The 22,572-nt window shown below is 45.3% G+C and overlaps 1 protein-coding gene across 4 annotated transcripts in view; it reads left to right on the top strand.

The window, feature by feature from the left end:
- rai14 (retinoic acid induced 14) overlaps positions 1 to 22,572 on the top strand; it is a 379,848-nt gene that overhangs the window by 175,476 nt on the left and 181,800 nt on the right. For 2 of the 4 annotated variants that reach the window (XM_072497310.1, XM_072497305.1), the window contains exon 1: positions 19,538 to 19,651. The exons of the other annotated variants lie outside the window; for them this stretch is intronic. In XM_072497310.1, the coding sequence (XP_072353411.1) occupies positions 19,613 to 19,651 (39 nt within the window). In that variant the 5' untranslated portion in view covers positions 19,538 to 19,612. Of the gene's footprint in view, positions 1 to 19,537; positions 19,652 to 22,572 lie in introns of those variants that run through there. 4 annotated transcript variants of the gene reach the window in all.

Here is a 22,572-nt window from a genome sequence, read left to right as displayed (position 1 = left end):
GGGAATAGATAGGAGATTCTGTGGTCGCGAGCGAGACTCCTGGAAGGTATGTTGCCTCCCGGGTGCCAGGGCCAGGGATGTCTCGGATCGTGTCTTCAGGATCCTTAAGGGGGAGGGGGAGCAGCCAGAAGTCGTGGTGCACATTGGTACCAACGACATAGGTAGGAAAAGGGGTGTGGAGGTAATAAACAAGTTTAGGGAGTTAGGCTGGAAGTTAAAAGCCAGGACAGACAGAGTTGTCATCTCTGGTTTGTTGCCGGTGCCACGTGATAGCGAGGCTAGGAATAGGGAGAGAGTGTAGTTGAACACGTGGCTGCAGGAATGGTGTAGGAGGGAGGGCTTCAGGTATTTGGATAATTGGAGTGCATTCTGGGGAAGGTGGGACCTGTACAAGCAGGACGGGTTGCATCTGAACCAGAGGGGCACCAATATCCTGGGAGGGAGGTTTTCTAGTACTCTTCGGGAGGGTTTAAACTAATTTGGCAGGGGAATGGGAACCGGATTTGTAGTCCAGCAACTAAGGTAGCCGATATTCAGGACGCCAAAGCGTGTAATGAGGCAGTGGGGAAGGGAACACTGACAAAGGAGAGTATTTGCAGGCACGGAGATGGGTTGAAGTGTGTATACTTCAACGCAAGAAGCATCAGGAATAAAGTGGGTGAACTTAAGGCATGGATCGGTACTTGGGACTACGATGTGGTGGCCATCACGGAAACTTGGATAGAAGAGGGGCAGAAATGGTTGTTGGAGGTCCCTGATTATAGATGTTTCAATAAGATTAGGGAGGGTGGTAAAAGAGGTGGGGGGTGGCATTATTAATTAGAGATAGTATAACAGCTGCAGAAAGGCAGTTCGAGGAGTATCACCCTATTGGGGTAGTATGGGTTGAAGTCAGAAATAGGAAAGGAGCAGTCACCTTGTTAGGAGTTTTCTATAGGCCCCCCAATAGTAGCAGAGATGTGGAGGAACAGATTGGGAAACAGATTTTGGAAAGGTGCAGAAGTCATAGGGTAGTAGTCGTGGGCGACTTTAACTTCCCAAATATTGAGTGGAAACTCTTTCGATCAAATAGTTTGGATGGGGTGGTGTTTGTGCAGTGTGTCCAGGAAGCTTTTCTAACACAGTATGTAGATTGTCCGGCCAGAGGAGGGGCAATATTGGATTTAGTACTGGGTAACGAGCCAGGGCAAGTGATAGATTTGTTAGTGGGGGAGCATTTAGGAGATAGTGACCACAATTCTGTGACTTTCACTTTAGTAATGGAGAGGGATAGGTATGTGCAACAGGGCAAGGTTTACAATTGGGGGAAGGGTAAATACGATGTTGTCAGACAAGAATTGAAGTGCATAAGTTGGGAACATAGGCTGGCAGGGAAGGACACAAGTGAAATGTGGAACTTGTTCAAGGAACAGGTGCTACGTGTCCTTGATATGTATGTCCCTGTCATGCAGGGAAGAGATGGTCGAGTGAGGGAACCGTGATTGACAAGAGAGGTTGAATGTCTTGTTAAGAGGAAAAAGGTGACTTATGTAAGGCTAAGGAAACAAGGTTCAGACAGGGCATTGGAGGGATACAAGATAGCCAGGAGGGAACTGAAGAAAGGGATTAGGAGAGCTAAGAGAGGGCATGAACAATGTTTGGCGGGTAGGATCAAGGAAAACCCCAAGGCCTTTTACACATATGTGAGAAATATGAGAATGACTAGAGCGAGGGTAGGTCCGATCAAGGACAGTAGCGGGAGATTGTGTATTGAGTCTGAAGAGATAGGAGAGGTCTTGAACGAGTACTTTTATTCTGTATTTACAAATGAGAGGGGCGATATTGTTGGAGAGGACAGTGTGAAACAGATTGGTAAGCTCGAGGAAATACTTGTTAGGAAGGAAGATGTGTTGGGCATTTTGAAAAACTTGAGGATAGACAAGTCCCCCGGGCCTGACGGGATATATCCAAGGATGTTATGGGAAGCAAGAGATGAAATTGCAGAGCCGTTGGCAATGATCTTTTCGTCCTCACTGTCAACAGGGGTGGTACCAGGGGATTGGAGAGTGGCGAATGTCGTGCCCCTGTTCAAAAAAGGAACTAGGGATAACCCTGGGAATTACAGGCCAGTTAGTCTTACTTCGGTAGTAGGCAAAGTAATGGAAAGGGTACTGAAGGATAGGATTTCTGAGCATCTGGAAAGACACTGCTTGATTAGGGATAGTCAGCACGGATTTGTGAGGGGTAGGTCTTGCCTTACAAATCTTATTGAATTCTTTGAGGAGGTGACCAAGCATGTGGATGAAGGTAAAGCAGTGGATGTAGTGTACATGGATTTTAGTAAGGCATTTGATAAAGTTCCCCATGGTAGGCTTATGCAGAAAGTAAGGAGGCATGGGATAGTGGGAAATTTGGCCAGTTGGATAACGAACTGGCTAACCGATAGGAGTCAGAGAGTGGTGGTGGATGGCAAATATTCAGCCTGGATCCCAGTTACCAGTGGCGTACCGCAGGGATCAGTTCTGGGTCCTCTGCTGTTTGTGATTTTCATTAATGACTTGGATGAGGGAGTTGAAGGGTGGGTCAGTAAATTTGCAGACGATACGAAGATTGGTGGAGTTGTGGATAGTAAGGAGGGCTGTTGTCGGCTGCAAAGAGACATAGATAGGATGCACAGCTGGGCTGAGAAGTGGCAGATGGAGTTTAACCCTGAAAAGTGTGAGGTTGTCCATTTTGGAAGGACAAATATGAATGCGGAATACAGGGTTAACGGTAGAGTTCTTGGCAATGTGGAGGAGCAGAGAGATCTTGGGGTCTATGTTCATACATCTTTGAAAGTTGCCACTCAAGTGGATAGAGCTGTGAAGAAGGCATTTGGTGTGCTCGCCTTCATTAACAGAGGGATTAAATTTAAGAGCCGTGAGGTGATGATGCAGCTGTACAAACCTTTGGTAAGGCCGCATTTGGAGTACTGTGTACAGTTCTGGTCGCCTCATTTTAGGAAGGATGTGGAAGCTTTGGAAAAGGTGCAAAGAAGATTTACCAGGATGTTGCCTGGAATGGAGAGTAGGTCTTACGAGGAAAGGTTGAGGGTGCTAGGCCTTTTCTCATTAGAACGGAGAAGGATGAGGGGCGACTTGATAGAGGTTTATAAGATGATCAGGGGAATAGATAGAGTAGACAGTCAGAGACTTTTTCCCCGGGTGGAACAAACCATTACAAGGGGACATAAATTTAAGGTGAAAGGTGGAAGATATAGGAGGGATATCAGAGGTAGGTTCTTTACCCAGAGAGTAGTGGGGGCATGGAATGCACTGCCTGTGGAAGTAGTTGAGTCGGAAACATTAGGGACCTTCAAGCAGCTATTGGATAGGTACATGGATTACAGTAAAATGATAGTGTAGATTTATTTGTTCTCAAGGGCAGCACGGTAGCATTGTGGATAGCACAATTGCTTCACAGTTCCAGGGTCCCAGGTTCGATTCCGGCTTGGGTCACTGTCTGTGCGGAGTCTGCACGTCCTCCCCGTGTCTGCGTGGGTTTCCTCCGGGTACTCTGGTTTCCTCCCACAGTCCAAAGATGTGCGGGTTAGGTGAATTGGCCAATGATAAATTGCCCTTAATGTCCAAATTGCCCTTGGTGTTGGGTGGAAGTGTTGAGTTTGGGTAGGGTGCTCTTTCCAAGAGCTGGTGCAGACTCAAAGGGCCGAATGGCCTCCTTCTGCACTGTAAATTCAATGATAATCTATGATTAATCTAGGACAAAGTTTCGGCACAACATCGTGGGCCGAAGGGCCTGTTCTGTGCTGTATTTTTCTATGTTCTATGTTCTAATTCCCACCTCGATTCAAATTCCCAAACTCACTCTTAGCTGTGTCTCACTCCTGGCTCTGTCTTCTCTCTGGCTCACTGGGAGAACTCCTGGTTATCTTCACTCCATCTGTTTATTTTGGGTCTGTAACCCTTAATTCCCCTGCTTATCAAAAATTAAGCAATCTTACTTTCGACATTTTCAATTACCAACGTTCCAAAGAGAAAACCAGGTTTCTACTATCCTTCTATCCTATACTATGGAAGTGAGGACTTAAGTGGGTCTGTGCAGACTGGATGGGCCAAATGGCCTCCTTCTACACTGTATGTTCTATGTATCACTATCTATGTAGGTGCTTCCTGGCATCAACATGGAATGTTTTAAATTTTAATGTTATATCTCACTTGTTTTAAGTTCTTTTTAAAGAAATATTTTTTGTTCCCCTCCTTTTTCACATTTTCTCTCAAATTTACACCCACCAACAACAAACAATAATCAGTAACAAATATGTCAATCCCCATATCAATAACAATGATCCCATCCTCCTTCCAAACCCCAAACATTAGCCCGCATGTTCACATAAACAAATGACAAAAAGGAATCCGGAATGACCCATAGTCACCATCAACAACCCCCCCCCCCCAAACTAATGTTCAATGTTATCCAGATCTTGAAAGTGCATGATGAATAATGCCCATGAGTTCTTGACCAGAGGGAATAGTTTTTCTCTATCTCCCCATCAACTCCTTTAATCATCTTAAATATCAATGAATATAAGAAACTACAGAGTGGTGGACACAGCCCAGTCCATCACACGAACCCGCCTCCCATCCAGTGACTCTGTCGGCAACTCCCACTGCCTTGGGAAAGCAGGCAGCTAATCAAAGACCCCTCCCACTCAGGTTATTCTCTCTTCCAACTTCTCCTATCGTGCAGGAGATACAGAAGTCTGAGAAAACGCAAAATAGCTTCTTCCCTGCTGTTACCAGACTCCTGAATGATCCTCTTCCGGACTGAACTAATCTCTTCACATATCCTCTCTACTGAGCAGTACTACACTCCGGTATGCTTCACCTGATGCCTGTGCCTATGTATTTACATTGTGTATTTATGTATGTCCTATGTTTTTTTATGTATGGAACGATCTGTCTGGACTGTGCGCAGTAGAATACAATACGTGACAAATCAAATCCAAATATGGAGCACCAAATTGTCTGCATCAGATGGAAAGTCTTCACAAGTTAGGGAATTATGCAGAAATAACAAATCTTTCAGAATAAATCAGACAGATGGATGACGTGGTAGCACAGTGGTTAGCACTGCTGCCTCACAGCGCCAGAGATCCAGGTACAATTCCGACCTTGGGTGACTGTGTGGAGTTTGCACATTCTTCCCGTGGCCTAGAGTGGACCAGCCATTAGAGTTCCTCATATAAATAAAGCAAATATTTTCAGAAAAAGGATAGTTTAATTAGAATAGCTTAAGGCGACATGGTTGCACAGTGGTTAGCACTGCTGTCTCATATTCTGACCTCGGGTGACTGTCTGTGTGGGTTTCTCGCCGTGTCTGAGTGGGTTTCCTCTAGGTGCCGTGGTTTCCTCCCACAGTCCAAAGCTGTGCAGGTTAGGTGGATTGGCCATGCTAAATTCCCCTGAGTGTCCAGAGGTTAGATGGCATTGCAGGGTTACAGCTATAGGGAAGGGATTAGCCCAAGTTAGAGTGCTGTTTCAGAGGGTCGGTGCCGACTCAATGGGCCAAATGGCTTCCTTCTATACCGTAGGGATTCTATGATAAAGAAACAGAAGCATCTTCCGCTCACTGAAAAATTCTGACAAGTAGGAGGCTCCACAACTATTGCATTCCTCAATGATGGGGGAGACTGGAACATCAGTACAAAAGACCATGCTGAAGCATTTGCAACCATCTTCAGCCAGAAGGGCTGAGTGGATGATCCATCTCCGCCTCAGTAAAACGGCTTAATTCAATCTCTGTAATATTTCCTGTTACTATCCTTGCCTCATCTGCTGCTGAAGCCCTAATCTCTGCCATATTCAACTGTTCCAATGCTCTCCTGGCAGAAAGCCCCCACCCCCTTATGATTTTTGTCCATTAAAGATACTACACTAATGCAAAGTTTGTGCTGACCACAGCTGATAGAGTTGCCACATCAGTGGACACTTAAAAAAAATTCATTTTTAAGGGATGTGGACTTTGCTGGCTAGACGAACATTTGTTGCCTATCGCTAATTTCCCTTGAGAAAGTCGTGGTAAGTTGGTTTCTTGAACAGCTGTAGTCCATGTTGTGTAGATACACCCACAGTGCTATTTCGGAGAGAGTTCCAGGATTTTGACCCAGCGACAGTGAAGGAACAGTGACATGTTTCCAAGTCATGATGTTGAGTGACTTGGATGGGAATTTCCAGGTGAGGATGTTCCCAGGTATCTGTTCCCCTTGTCCTTCTAGGTGGTAATGGGCATGGGTTTTGAAGATGGTACATAAGGAGCCTTGGTGAGTTCCTGCGGTGCATCTTGTAGATGGTGCACACTGCTGCTACTGTGTGTCTGTCATGGAGGGAGTGAATGTTTGTGGAAGGGGTGCCAATCAACCGGGCTGCGTTGTCCTGGATGGTGTTGAGCTTCTCCAGTGTTGTTGGAGCTGCACTCATCCAGGCAAGTGGGGAGTATTCCACCACACTCCTGACTTGCCTTAAAAGATGGTCGAAAGGCTTTGGGGAGTCATGAGGTCAGTTACTTGCCGCAAGATTCCTAGCCTCTGACCTGCTCTTATAGCCACAGTATTTATATTGCTCGTCCCGTTCAGTTCCTGGTCAATGGTAAGCCCCAGGATGTTGATAGTTGGGGATTCAGTGATGGTAATGCCATAGAATGCCAAGGGGCGATGGTTAGATTCTCACTTAAAGGAGTTGGTCATTGCCTGCACTATGATCCCCGACCAGACCCAACAGTGGCTAGGATACTGGACAGAAACCCCAATATTTATTTTAATTTTGTAAGATTGTGAGGAAAGGATACCTCACCCCAGGAGTGATTTCATGAAGAAATAATAATAAGAAGAAATCGCTTATTGTCACAAGTAGGCTTCAAATGAAGTTACTGTGAAAAGCCCCGAGTCGCCACATTCCGGCGCCTGTATGGGAGGCTGGTATGGGAATTGAACTGTACTGCTGGCCTGCCTTGGTCTGCTTTCAAAGCCAGCGATTTAGCCCTGTGCTAAACCAGCCTCTGGTAGGATGTTGTATCTTAAAACAAACTTTATTGCTAACACATTATTAAATATCTTAGCACCAGGAAATATCTTCTAATTGCCCCTTAAATAATGCTAATTAATACAGTGAATACAGTAACCCTTTATTCCCACTCAAACAACAACAAAAAAAATCACTGCTCTCAACCCATTGTAGAAACACTGTGTTGGCACTCAGGAGTATGTGCTTCACAGAGATGTCTGGATACTCTGTTTGGAAAAATAGATCTTTTGGCAGTCATTTAAAGAAAGACTCCTGTCAGAACCATGCAGAAATTCTGGCTATATTCCTTCAGAAGATGCTTTTCAACTTGCTTCAGCTCACCTTCTAACCAGTCAGTTCTGAACTTCTTGGGAAGAAACTTCTAACATGTGTACAGACATACCTTTAACTGAACTGCAATGAGAGCAAAATGCTTGACTTCTGCGCACAGCTCCATTTAAAACTCAACTGAATTGCTTTTCTGCAAAATGCCTGATATTTTACCTCCACTCAGTAATTAAAACATCTTACCAAGCTGAAATCTAATTAACTCCACAGGGAACCCCCTTAATCCGAACAATACTGCATTAGCCCAAGCTTTTTACAATGCCTTAATTGCACCCCTTGCTCCCAATCTTTCATACCTGACTGCAGCAGGCATGAACACACACTAACCCAGGCTTTTAGCCCTTCCTGCACAAAATACCTATTATACAATATATCTGAAATTCCTACATTCATCACACCTGGCACTTGTGTGGCAGAAATGCTTTTGCCACTTGTTAGCCCAAGCCAGGATATTGTTCAGGTCGTGCTGCATTTGCACATGGACTGCTTCAGTGTCTAAAAGGTCACGAATGGAGCTGAACATTGCACAATCATCAGCAAATATCCCCACACTTGATCTTATATTGGAAGGAAGAACATTGATGAAGCAGTTGCAGATGGTTACACCTAGGGTGGTTATGTCCTGGGACTGAGATGACTGACCTCTAATAATCACAACCATTTTCCTTTGTGCCAGGTATGACTCCAACAAGTGGAGAGCTCCCCCTGATTCCCATTGACTTCAGATTTGATTGGGCTCCTTGATGCCATACTCGATCAAAAGCTGCCTTGATGTAAAGGGCAGTCACACTGACCTCACCTCCAATGAGGTCAGGAGCTGAGTGAGCCTGCCAGAACCCAAACTGAGTGTCAGTGAGCAGGTTATTGTTAAATAAATGCTGCTTGTTAGCACTGTTGATGACCTTTACTGCCGATTGAGAGTAGACAGATAGTGCGGTAATTAGCCAGGTTGGATTTGTCCTGCTTTGTGTGTAGAGGACATACCTGGGCAATGTTCCTTAATACTGGGTATCTGAACTGGAACAGCTTGGTTGGGAGGGGGCGGCAATGTCTGGAGCACATGCCTTCAGTACTATTGCTGGAATATTGTCAGGGCCCATAGCCTTTACAGTATTCAGTGCCTTCAGCTCTTTCTTGATATCACTTGGAGTGAATTGAATTGGCTGACGACTGACATCTTTAATGCTGGAGATGTCATCCACTCAGCATGTCTGACTGAAATTGTTGTGAATGCACTGATGTGCTGGACCTCTCCATCATTGAAGATAGGGATATTTCTGGAGCCTGCTCCAGTGAGTTTAATTGCCCACCACCAAGGGCAGCATGTGATGCAGTAGTTAGCACTGGGACTGCGGCGCTGAGGACCCGGGTTCGAACCCCAGCCCTGGGTCACTGTCCATGTGGAGTTTGCACATTCTCCCCATGTCTGCGTGGGTTTCACCCCCACAACCCAAAGATGTGCAGGTTAGGTGGATTGGCCATGCTAAATTGCCCCTTAATTGGAAAAAAAATAATAATTGGGTACTCTAAATTTATCCTAAATTGAAAAAAAAAAATTGTCCACCACCATTCATGGCTAAATGTGGTAGGCCTGCAATGCTTAGATCTGATCTGTTGGTTGTGGGATCGCTTAGCTCGATCTATAACTTGCTGCTTATGTTGTTTGGTATGCAAGTAGTCCTGTGTTGTAGCTTCATCAGGTTGACACCTCATTTTTCGGTATGCCTGATGTTGTCCCCGGTATGCCCTCTTTCACTCTCAATTGAACTAGGGTTGATTCCCTGGCTTGAGTGGGGGACATGAGGTTGCAGAGAGGACGGGGCGTGTAAGGAGGGGAGTACAACTAGAACGTAGGTTATCAGGAGATGCACTCTAGCTGTAGCTGGAAGATACACAGTAAATCTCGGGCCAAGTTACAGTCCAATCCAGTAGTCACCACAAACTGATGATCCGCAGACTTATTCTCGTAAGTGACTGTCACAGGTTCAGAAATAGGATACTCATACACCTATCCTTGGAACCCCGACAAATGCTGGGTGTGGTCGGATAATGGTAGTCGAAGTTCTGATTGCACCGAAGACATGGCTGCTCCAGTGTCGATTACAAATGGGCAGTGTTGATCTCCTATCTGCAGAGAGATAATAGGTTCCCTGTCCGATTGGAGAGTCCTTATGACTAAATTAGCTAGTCAATCTTGTTTTGGGAAAGGGTTTGCCTGGGAGAAGTCAGTGTACCTCATCTGTCCTCCCCTTGGTGGCTATCCCCTCCTTTGGGTCGGGTAGTCTCCTTCTGCTGCCCGTCTTTTAAAGGGGCATTCCTGTTGCCAGTGATCGGCACGGCCGCAATTAAAACATGCATTGTTCTCTCTATATCTGCCCCGTCCTCTTTTCCCAGTAGACCAATGGCCCCTCAGAGGAGGCAGCAGTTGTGAAGCTGTTGGTGCATACGGTGGGCCATAAAGAGGAGCTGAGGGTCCATTTGGGTGGGTTTGATATCCTACCCCATGTTGGTCCACCCACCCAAGATCACAATATTGGGGTTCCAGCTGGTAAGCCACCGTATCTGCCGCTGGTTGGGGTCTCAAATCATCCTTTTTCATTACATACTCAGTCTTAATCTTTGTAACTGAGCCTCCTTCCTGGCCTACACCCTCTTTCCAATAAAATCTGACTGCCCTGGCCATCTGAGAAGGGTCGTTCTCTGTCCAATTCATGGTATTACATTTCACGGCAGTAGCCACGGAAGGTGGTAGGCAATGCATTAACATACCATAATATTGAGGGAATTCTGACCATTTTGGTACGGCAAGTCGCCTGACTGCCCACAGTAGATTTCATTAAAACGTCCCAGAAATTCCTCTGGCTCTTCAGTCTTTTTAGGTTTGAGGTCTAAGATAGCAGAAATGTTTATGGGCTTTTGAAATGTGACATTCAACGCATTCAGGATTTGTGCCCGTCTATCATCGTCCAAAGCATGGGCTTGCTGAAGTGCGGCGTAGCTAGCATAATTCAAGTGATTGAGATGATTGCAGTACTCTGCTGGGGTTAAAACCTGCTGGACTAGGGCCCAGAGGTCCCTAGAATCAGCTTGATAAACTGAGATGGTAGTTCTCAGATAATCCACAAAAGCAGCAGGAGATTTCTTCCAGTCTGGGATTGCAGCCAGAATAGCCATCATCTCACTGGGTCTCCATGGGAAATAAACGTCTATCGTGAGCTGGGCGGCCGCCGTTACAGCATCAGGGTTTGGTATTTTCCTAATCGGCAACTGTCTCAGAGTCTCAGTAGGGGGCACTCTAGCGGATTCCTCTGGCTCTTCAAAGACTTTGACGTCCTTCCCTTCCACTAGGGGGAGCTTCAGCTCCTCAGAACCATTCCCATCCTCTTTCTTTATTCTCATACTTTTCTGTCCTAACATATCGGTCTGAAGGGATCTAGGTGGTATGTATGATTGTTTCTGGATAGTATCAGGCCCCTCTCTCATTGTCCGAGATCGGGTCCTAGAGCTAACTGGGATTGTTGAACAGAGCTCCCCTTCTCTAACAGACGGTGAAGATGCTGAAATAGGACCCAAGCTATCAACCGAAGGGGCTGGAGAGGCTGGCATGATTTGAATCTGGGAGCAGTGACTGGATATAAATTATGATACCCTGGTGGTTCCGGAATTAGTGCAGACAATGCTACTGGTGCAGTCGGGACTCTACCCGACATGGTCCAATTTTCTAGGTCCTCATCTCCTTCTGTCAATGCAAGGCCAGCCATTGAACTACGTAGCCCATTTAAAAAAAACTCGAGTCAACCATCTCTTTACTTGCACGTTTTTTGAATGCACTCCTTTTTCAAGATCTTCACTAATTGGAATTCCCATTTTAAGGGCATTTTCTTGCCAACCTGATAACATGATCTTATCCCTTTCCTCTTGACAATATTGTCTCCATAATCCAATTAATTCTTTTGCTTTCATACTTTGGCTCTTTTTCCAGATTTCTCCCTGAATTTTCTTAATGATGTCCAGGTCTTTAGTGCCCCCTAGTGGTCATTCGTCACCCAATTTCTTCCTTAAGGTTGCTGACATTTTCCTAAAATCTCTCGCATTATCTGGATAAATATCACATAATATTTGCAATGGCGTGCCTGGATCATTCGGATTATCCAAACAATTCCCCATAATCTCGAACTAATGTGTAAGACTGCGTTTCTCGCCACTACAGTCCAAGGATACAATTTTAACTTAATCAACTATAGTTTCCAAAACACACACACCTGGAATTAAACCATCATCCGATGTCTCATCAATTCCAAAACTACACACATATGGAATCAAACCATCAATTCGATGTCCCATCAATCCCAAAACTACACACATATGGAATTAAACCATCAATTTCGATGTCCCATCAATTCCAAAATTAACCCAAAACCAAACTATCAATTATGATATCCTATCAGTTAAATTTTCTAATCCCCAGACTGACCTTTGATTTCGGCGTGACGATCTTTCCATACCAACCGCGAGTGACCAGACCAATCAGACCATAAGAAGAGGGGAAAATCAAGTCGCGGTCATTTTCCAGCTACATATTGTGGGCCCTTTTCCACTTTCCTTGTCCAAAATCAGTCTAATTCTGATTTCGCAGTTGGTCGGTAACCGTCTGGAGAAATCCCGGGTTTCCGGCACCAAGTGACAAATGTTGAATTCTTTACCCGTCAGTCTGGCCTCAATAAAACTCGAGATGGATTTGTAGGCATAGTATTATTTATTTTTAACCAACTTGCAAGTCTGACTCGCTTCACAAAAACCCAGAACACAAGCTGCCTCCTGGGTCTTCCGAACCGAGTGCTATTGGAGGCAAAGGGATCTCTACAAATACATTCAAATGGCATCAAGTTTCACATACACGATTCCCATAGGTCATCCTATACCCCTCCTGACCTGGCCATACATCCTAATTGGCTCACTTCTCATTCCTTAACCCTGGGCCTCTTGTTACCCAGCATCCTTTTCCCCTCCTCTACCAGACACCCCTCCCCCTTCCTTGCCATGCTTGCTGAAATCCTTTGTCCTTTGTGAACTCACTAGAATTAAACTGGCCTACATCTACATTATTGTAACTAATATATTTAAATTAACTATTTTATATCACATTCGTCATTGCCACCCTCAGTGCTTCCTCCAAGTGGTGTTCCTTTCAATCAACTTTGTTGTGGTTGAACCCATCTGAGTGTCTTGCAAGACTATTTTAGGAAGTTGAGAGTCAACCACATTGCTGTCACTCTGGAGTGACATGTAGGCCAGATCAGGTAAGGAAATCAGATTTCCTTCCCCGAAAGGACATGAGTGAATCAGCAGGGATTTTTACGACAATCCACAATGCTTTCTTGGTCATTATTAGACTGTTAATTCTAGATATTGGATTTCCACCATCTGCCATGGTGGTATTCAAACCCGGGTCCCCAGAATATTAACCTGAGTCTCTGGATCACTATTCCAGTGACAATACCACTAGGCCACTGCCTGCCCCTCTCTGTGTGAACATCACTCATTTTTAAGCTGTATGTAACTGACCTACTGCAAATAGACTGATGACCCTGTCTATGCTGCACCAGTGCTATGGAAAACCCACGACTGACATGAAACTCCTGGAAGAGGATTGCTTGAAATGCATCTTAAACCAAGTATGGTAAAGACTGCCTCACCAGTCTTTTACTTGCTTGTACATGAACTCACTATCATCTTAGTCAACTCGTGAAACATGATGCTCAGCCTGACTACTTGCGTACCTCCCTTGACCAGCCATCAACTTAGAAAATGATCTGCTGAAAACTACCAAAATAACCTAATCGGCAAACATGTCTTCTTACCTGAGGAGCTACTTTTGTTGTTCATTCTGGATTCTTCCAAGTCACAAAAGGCTAATCCAAACATTAGCTCCCTTTGCCCTGACCCTATGTAACAGATGACTTGAAGTCTGTTTCACTCTGTTACATGTAACTTGAAAGGATAAACACAATTTTAAAAATCTGTTCATGAAAGGGAGGGAATGTGGTTTAAATCTTTAAATTCTGTGGAGCACTTGAGATGTTTTTTTAAGACATTTTTATTAGACCAGTCCAACACTTTTGTTGCAAAAATTGTGCCAAGCTGGTCTGAGCCGTACTCGTATTCTATGAAATCTACCTTTACACGTAAAAACTTCAATGGAATATATTCCACGGAGATTACTAAGAAAATTATTGACTTGAATGAGGATTATCAAGGTATCACAGAGAAGTACTCCTATGCTGTCTGATATACGAGCAAGGAGGTTATGTTGGAGCCACAGCTGGAGAGCTGTGTGCAGGTCTGGGTCACCTCACTATAGGGAGGAGCTGATTGCACTGTAGGGGGTGCAGAGGAGATTCACCAAGATGTTGCCTGGGATGGCGCATCTGCGCTATTAAGAGAGACTGGATAGGCTTAGATTGTTTTCTTTCGAACAGAGAAGGCTGAGGGGGGACATGCCTGAGGTGTACTGGATTATGAGGGGTTTGGGCAGCGTAAATGGGAAGCAGCTATCCCCTTGGTTGAGGGATCAATCACAAGGGGGCATAGTTTTGGGGTGAGGGGCAGGAGATTCAGAGGGGATTTGAGAAATACCACTTTCGCTCAAGAGTGGTGAGAATCCGGAATGCACTGCCTGGGAAAGTCGTGGAGGCTGGAAACCTCACAACTTTTAAAAAAGCACTTGGATGAGCACCGGAAGCACCATCATATTCAATGATATGGGACAAGTGCTGGTATGTGGGATTAGCGTGAGATTAGTGGTAGTTATTTCCAGTGCAGAATCAATGGGCCGAAGGCCGTTTTCTGCGCTGTGTGGCTATATGACTCTATGCTGTCTGATTCTCCAAAAAGCTATAATGTTCTCCACCCTTCAACTGTTTATTGATAGGAGTGGTTTTCATATAGAATCCATTAATGTATGCATGGAACCATAGAATTCCTGCAGTGCAGAAAGAGACCATTCGACCCTTCGAGTCTGCACCAACCCTCTGAAAGAGCATCTCACCTAGGCCCACTCCCCTGTCCCACCCAACCTGCACATCTTTGGACACTTAAGGGACAATTTAGCGCAGCCAATCCACCTAACCTGCACATCTTTGGTCTGCGGGAGGAAACCAGAGCACCAGAAGGAAACCCATGCAGACACTTGGAGAGCGTGCAAACTCCACACAGGCAGTCACCGAAGGCCAGAATCATTCCAACCACTGTGCAGCACGCCATAGGGAGCTCATTTCCTTTTATTTGGTTAGGGTGGTTAACATACTGTCTTACAATGGCTTTCCTGAATAGTCATCTAAGGTTCATTATTTATGGAATGTCTTGTGCAAAGTTCATTTTCTTGTGTCAAACTTGTTGGGTGCAGCAATGTTTACATTCAATAGAGTCAAGGGCAGCAGAGATTTAAACAAAAAGCAAAAAATACTATTGGCTTCTACGCTGGGAGTGTATGTTAGGAAATAGAAACACCCAAAACCCAAGATATCCTGCCCACTGAAACCAATTGAAAACCCTGGGTTGATCTGACACTATTTTTCAAGAAAGGGAAGAGATAGTACATAAATGAAGAATTTTAGATTGGAGGAGCTGAGGAAAGGAATTGTTCTGGGCATTGCAACAGTGACATCACTTCAAGTATTTAATTGGTTGGATGGCCCTTCAGGATATCTTGAGATTGTAAAGTAAAATGCTGTGTGACTGTCTTTTTCTATTTTCCCAGTAATATTCTTTCTTTCTGTTTAAAAGCTTCATGTCCCCGGCTATATCTAGAAATGTCTATATGTAATATGCACTGCTGCATGCAGTGTAATGTATGTATTGTACTGGAGCTTCATGGTGATTTACTGTATTTGTTATTTATTTAAATGATAAAGTTCCAGACCACGTGTAAAAAATATTGACGTATATTTTTATCACTTACATAGCCTGTTCTCTCATGAAGGTCACCTCTCATAGGTGTTCGCTTTAGTGCATGTAGCTGAGCTAAAATTGAAATATACACTGGATGTTAAGTGATGAATGCAGATTGATTGGCCAACTATTATTCATCGAGCTTGTAAACAGCACTCGCTTCATTTGTGATACTGTTTCAAGTAGTTATATAATGTTTCAGTGAAAGTGACTTGCCATAACTTAGCATTAACTGAAATATGAAAACAGGAAGGCAGCATTGCGTGGAATATGAAACTTTTCTGTTTTGATTATTCTGCACACATGAAAAAAACTTTGCTGCGATTTTACTTCCCCTCGTAAAGAAAGAAAGGTGCCTGTTCATATCTGCCTGTAGCATTTCATTTGAGATCAGGGAGTCAACTGCATGGAGGTGGAGTTAGCAAGGCCATTGAACCTAATGTCAAGCATACTAAAACTCCACTGTTATTTATATTGCTTTATTGTTGTGTAAAAGAAAGACTACGTATTGTTATGTTTGGCCAAAAAATCTTGAATAAAATATATATTTTTTTAAAAAGCATACTAAAACTCTTGTCTGCCTTCACTTCAGGTTACCTTTCTGTTCTAAATTTGTTTGTTCACAACCGTAAGGAAAACCCAATGTAAATATACTGTAATTATACTCTTCTGGCAATGCTCAACACCTCAGTTATGTATCATTCAGGCTCTCAGCCTGCACCACAGAGATGTTCCTGTGCTCCAACTGATTTTTCCCATGCTTCCCAAATTGCTGAACATACTGCAGTTGAAAAATTAACAGAAAATCAAGGTATATAAGGATGGAATGTATGATGTAAAATGGAATTTGAAAAATGTCTGCAAGCCCTTGACTAGGAACTCTGGTTTTAATAACCTCCACCCTCTACTTCACCAGGAGACAACACGGTCTAATTCTCCCCATTTGAAGCACCACAGTAGGTTGACAAATAAATATATTGAAAGTCTGGTAGGTTTTGCACACTTGCCCGAGTTCCCCTTATTTTGTGTATAACAATTTTTGAATAGTGCATTTAGGTTAACAGTGCAAAAATAATGGGCGGGATTCTCTGATCCTGAGGCTAAGTGTTGACGCCGTCGGAAACGCCGCCGCATTTCTCGACGGCGTCAACACGGCCTCAGGATCAGCAATTCTGGCCCCTGCAGTGGGACCAACGCCAATCCGCGCATGCGCAGTGGCACCAACACCAACGAGTGCATGCGCGGTGTCTCCCTTCTCCGCGCTGGCCCCGACGCAACATGGCGCAGATCTACAGGGGCCGGCGCGGAGGAAAGGAGGCCCCCAGCCAGAGAGACGGTAGGCCCCGATCGCGGGCCATGCCACATTGGAGCCCCCCCACCCCCGGTTCAATCCCCCCCCCCCCCTCCCCCCACAGCCGGCACCAATGGCACAGATTCTCCACTCTGCGGAGAACCAGGTCCCGGCGTCGAGGCAGTGTGGCGCGATTCGCGCCAGTCGCGGGGATTCTCCAGCCCGGCCCCGGGCTGAGAGAATCCCGTCCAATATATATCATAACATTTCTTAACATTTATAATGGGAAAACCCTTTGACTTTTGTTGATCCTGCTGTAATCACTAGCTTCCTTTCAGCAGCTGATTTATGCATCCCCCACCACCTCCATCTCGAATGATCCCACCACCTGGTTTGTTTCTCCTAGCTTTTACTACCGATTCTGACGGCCATGGGTCCTTTTGCCCCTAAACGACAGCTCTCAAGCATTAAAAAAACTTTACAGAGATGGGCTTTTATCAAACAAACCCTTAACAAGCTTTATTGGCCTCAACAGCCTCACGCACCCCACCCTGACATTGGGAATGGAGGTGGGACACCAACATGCACAATGTCACTACCGTTGTATTTGACCACCCATTTCGTTCCAGCCCAGATTTGGGCCATGAAATCTGGCTCAAAATCTAAGGATGTTACAAATATCACACTTGATTTCAGACATAGAATTTCTTTGCAAAGTTTTTGCATTTATTGTTGAGAAGAGATTTATAGTTTGCCTTTCACTAGTAAATTGACCCAATAACTTAGAACTTGCTCTCGAGGACGGAATATATTGTATTCATGTCTGCTCGCTGCGCAGGTTTCTTTTCACTCTTTATTTTCCTTCTTTTCTGAAGACACAAACTGTTGCTGCACTGTCTGCTGTTTGGAACCTTGCCTGAGTGGCCATGCATCAACATAGATACTGAATATCGACAGGTTGCTTTGACTGTGCATGTTATGTAATGTACATACAGCTCAACCAAGCATTCATGTGCAGTGTTTTATAACTCAACCAAAGGGGATGTCATTTTCCATCTTAACAGCATACGATAAAAGTTAAGCGCATGAAAATACTGAGCAACACCTCTAAACCTGCAACCTCTATCAACTTGAAGAACTAGGATAGAAAACGTATGACAAACCTCCAACCTGCAAGTTCCCTCCAAGCCACACACCAAACTGACTTGTAATTATCTATAGAACATAGAACATACAGTGCAGAAGGAGGCCACTCAGCCCATCAAGTCTGCACCGACCCACATTAAGCCCTCACTTCCACCCTACCCCTGTAACCAAATAAGCCCTCCTACCCTTTTTGGGCACTAAGAGCAACTTAGCAAGGCCAATCCACCTAACCTGCACATCTTTGGACTGTGGGAGGAAACCGGAGCACCCGGAGGAAACCCACGCACACACGGGGAGAACGTGCAGACTCCGCACAGACAGTGACCCAGCGGGGAATCGATCTGGGACCCTGGTGCTGTGAAGCCACAGTGCTAGCCACGTATGCTACCGTGATGCTAACAATCATTTTTCATAGAATTTACGGTGCAGAAGGAGGCCATTCGGCCCATCGAGTCTGCACCGGCTCTTGGAAAGAGCACCCTACACAAGGTCCACACCGCCACCCTATCTCCATAACCCATTAACCCCACCCAACACTAAGGGCAATTTTGGACACTAAGGGCAATTTATCATGGCCAATCCACCTAACCTGCACATCTTTGGACTGTGGGAGGAAACCGGAGCACCCGGAGGAAACCCACGCACACACGGGGAGGATGTGCAGACTCCACACAGACAGTGACCCAAGCCGGAATCGAACCTGGGACCCTGGAGCTGTGAAGCAATTGTGCTATCCACAAGGCTACCGTGCTGCCCGTAAATTGTTCGTTCATTGTTGACGGATCAAGATCCTGGAACTTCCTCCCTAACAATACTCTGCGGGTACCTCCACCACATGGATTGCAGCATTTCAAGAAGGTTGTTCCCATCACCTCCTCGAGGGTAATTGGGAATGGATAACAAATGCTGGCCTTGCCAGCGACATTCTTATCAAATAATAAACATGTTCACTGGAACTTCTCCAACCTATGAAATGTGCTCTGTCTTATCAAAGCATGTTGGTTCTAAATTCTGATTATGATCTGTGTGACACAGCCATGCAAGGTTATGGTGTAGCTGTGCTATTTTCTGCTGTAGTGCTCCGAACTAATAGCTGCTTTCTCTGCTAAAATTTTATAAAACCACAAATTCCAAGCACTTCGTAAGAGTAATAACCCAAGCCTGAGCTTAGTAAATAGCTATGTAAAGATTATAATTGCTGTGCTATAGCAGCGAGGGCTAGGTTCAAAACTATTAAAGCTCAATATTATTTTTAAAACGTTTGCTGTGGCATGTTCTGTTTCTTCCCCCCCCTGCCCCCCCCCCCCATTTTTATTGTTCTGGTAATGCATGCCCTGGGCATAAACTAATAAAATGACATCCGGATATCAACCAATCTTCATCTATTAAAACATTTACCAAAGTCAACATGCAAGTATGCTACGTTAAGGCAGCCAAGATATTATTGCACAACTTAGGCCGCTATCATTTATATTTTGCAGCAACACAGTCTCTTTCCTGGCTATCTCTGCCAACATGATGTCGTTCTTGCTCCCTTGTTTATTTAATATGAATAATTTGTCATTGCAAATTGGTATCTCACTAAGAAACAAATGTGTGTTCCAGAAACCCCCTTGTACCATAGCACAATGGAAATTCTGTATTGTCTGAACTAGAATCACGTCAGCCTCTGAAGAAGAGCAGGGGGCTGATCAATGGAACCCAGTATGTGTATTTTCGCTGATTTGTTGGTACAAAGCAAACTTGTTTCTGAGGAAATTGTGAAGTCGGATACTTTCTAGCAGATCTATCGGTGACTTGAAGAGCAAAGAACGAAGAAGAGTGGCAAACAACTGTCGCGATGAAGCGCTTGTTTCTGTGTTCATTTTTGTCTGTAGGTGTAAGTACTCCACTAATTTAACTTGAGGTTAATGTTTTTTGTTCTTTTAATATTTAAGGAGCAAGATGTTTCATTCATAATGCTGCACTCTCGGTTTATGACATGACTGCTTCTATTGCATGTTCTTAGTTTTTATATGACAAGATCTGCAGCCCAGAAATCCTGCTTCAGGATTTCAGTGAAAAGGCTGCAAATCTGAAATGGAAAAAAAATCCAGAAAATGTATAAAATGTCCATCAGGTTGATGCCTGTTTAAAACAACAAGATGATATGATTTTATTTTGAGGAGAGCTCTTATCGGAAGTTGCTGACCTTTTTATTTCTGATCCAAAATATTTTTCTGAATACCTCAAGTTATGGCAGTACAATTGATTGGTGAACCAACTATAAGCTTATTCTCATCATTTATCTTGGATATATGCAGTCGGTAAGCTAAGAAGAACAGTACACAGATATCCTGTGCTCCTGATATCACTTGGATCATGTGCGTATGGTTGATATTGCAAAAGGTGAAAATAAAAGTGAAGTTTAGAGACTTGGCATTCTATCAGGGTTAAAAGTAAAAGGCTGATTGCAATAATCCATTCTTGGTTTGATCACTGCATGAAAGCTGAAAGAATGAGTATCATGTATTGGTTAACTTGATTAGTATATCTGTCTGTATCAGTGGAATTAAGAAAATGGAGGTGGATGTTCAGTAGCACTGTAACTGTAAAATACTCTGTGCCCATAAACAAATTATGTTCTAATAACAGACAAAACTGTTCTCAATCCAATTTTAAATGCGATATTGTAGCAGCGTGACCTAAGCCTTGCATCTCTCAACCCACACCTAGGGTAGAATTCTGTCTCCCAGGTGGGCGCATGCCCGACCCGGATGTCTGTTAAATAGCATGTGATGACATCAGGCGCACTCGAGCGGTAATTCGCTAGGTGGGTACAGGCGTCAATCAGCCCTACACCTGGAAATAATGAGAAAAGTGAATAAGGGGGTTAAAATCCCAAACGCCTGGAATTTAACGATGCCTGTACGATATTAAGCTCATCAAATGGGCAAGTGGCCCAAATGAATTGATGCTTTTCATTTTTATTGGTGTCACAAGTAGGCTTACCGTAACAATGCAATGAAGTTACTGTGAAAATCCCCTAGTCGCCACACTCTGGCGCCTGTTCGGGTACACTCAGGGAGAATTCAGAATGTCCAATTCAGCTAACAAGCACTTCTTTCGGGACTTGTGGGAGGAATCCGGAGCACCCGGAGGAAACCCATGCAGACACTGGGAGGACGTGCAGACTCCACACAGTCAATGACCCAAGCCAGGAATCGAACTCAGGACCCTGGTGCTGTGAAGCAACAGTGGTAACTTGGTTGGGGGCGGGCGGATTGGAGGCCAGCGGGCTCTTATAGGCGGCCGGGGAATGTTCGTGCGGGGGTCGGGCGCGTGGCCAATCGGGGGGTCTCCTTTGTGGGTCTAGCTTCGCGGTCCGAGTCCTCCATGAGCACGGCGCGAACGCCACCGTGCGCATGCGCGGCCTCCGACCCGGACGTGCGGGGGTCCGTATCTGCAGCAAAAGCTGCGAGATCTCCTCAGGGTCCCTGCTAGCCCCCTGCAGGGCTGGGAATTCGTGTCCCTTTGATCCAGGATTTTCAGGCGTTTTGACACTGGCGTGGGGACATAGTCCCGTTAATGGAGAATCCAGCCCCCAATCTCTGTTTCAAACAAATCAAAAGCACCCAGTGGAGACCAGTGTACCTTAAACTTATATTTTCCAAATAATCCTTACACTGAAGAAGGAGGCCATTCAGCTCATCAGCCTGCACCAACCCTCCAAAAGAGCACACTACCGAGCCCTACTCCCCTGTCCTATCCCCATGACCCCGTGTATTGATCATAGCCAATCCACCTAACCTGTGCATCTTTGAACTGTGAGAAGAAACTGGAGCACCCGCAGGAAACCCACACTGGCACGGGGAGAAAGTGCAAACTCCACACAGTCATCCAAGATTGGAATTAAACCTGGATCCCGGGCACTGTGAGGCAGCAGTGCTAACCACTATGCCGCCGTACTGTTATGTCTAGGTGCTCCCCCCTTGCTGACAGGTTGCTGTTCTCGTTGCGACGCCTGAGCAGCAATGACATGGCCAGGTAACCCTTTGTTACCGTGGACTCCTGGCATGGAGTGGACACTGGTAGGGAGACAAAGGAGCTGCTGTCCTTGGCCGGGGCTCCGTGAGAAAAGTCCAGCGAGATGGCGGCCATTGCGGCTGTCATTCTGAGGTCAGTCCTTGCTCACCGATTAAAGCTTGGACAATCCTGGGTGACACCGGTAGGCATCTCCTTCTCCCACAAAGGCATTGACCTCCTAAGGTCAGTGCCTCTGTGAGGGCATGCAGATCCATGTGCAAATCCAGTAATGCATCATTGCATTCCTAGAGCTGCCTCTCTGTCAATGGATGAGGCTGTGCACTCGGAGCTTAGGGTTACCACAGCACTCGTGCTCCTCAAGGAATCCTCCAAACCGAGAGGATCGCTGCCAGATCTCCCTGCGCATCCCACCGGGCATTCAGCATTTGCCGCCATATTGGCGACTTCAGAGGGTCTTCATCACCCTCAGACTCATCAAGGCACTTGACTCCAGCAGTCCTCCGACCGCAGGTGCTCTGGACACTCCACAACCTCCGCCACCTACCTGTGTAAACGTGAAGTGCCCTCACCGCTGTGCCCTATCAACTCTCCCAAGACAATACCGGCTTCCGGCATGAATGTATCTATGCTGGTGCTGAGCGGCGGTACGCTGTGCGCGCGCCGGCCAAGTCTCTGGAGTCAAGGGGGATGTCATCTGCCTGCTTGGCTGGCTTTGATGGACGGTTCATCTGATAGATGGAAACAAAAGGTTACATTTATTAGTCACATCACAAA

Source organism: Scyliorhinus torazame, chromosome 3 (genome assembly GCF_047496885.1).
Source record: "Scyliorhinus torazame isolate Kashiwa2021f chromosome 3, sScyTor2.1, whole genome shotgun sequence".
Classification (NCBI taxonomy): domain Eukaryota; kingdom Metazoa; phylum Chordata; class Chondrichthyes; order Carcharhiniformes; family Scyliorhinidae; genus Scyliorhinus; species Scyliorhinus torazame.
The sequence above is the reverse complement of the archived record's forward strand: the minus strand, read 5'-3'. Positions and strand labels throughout refer to the sequence as shown.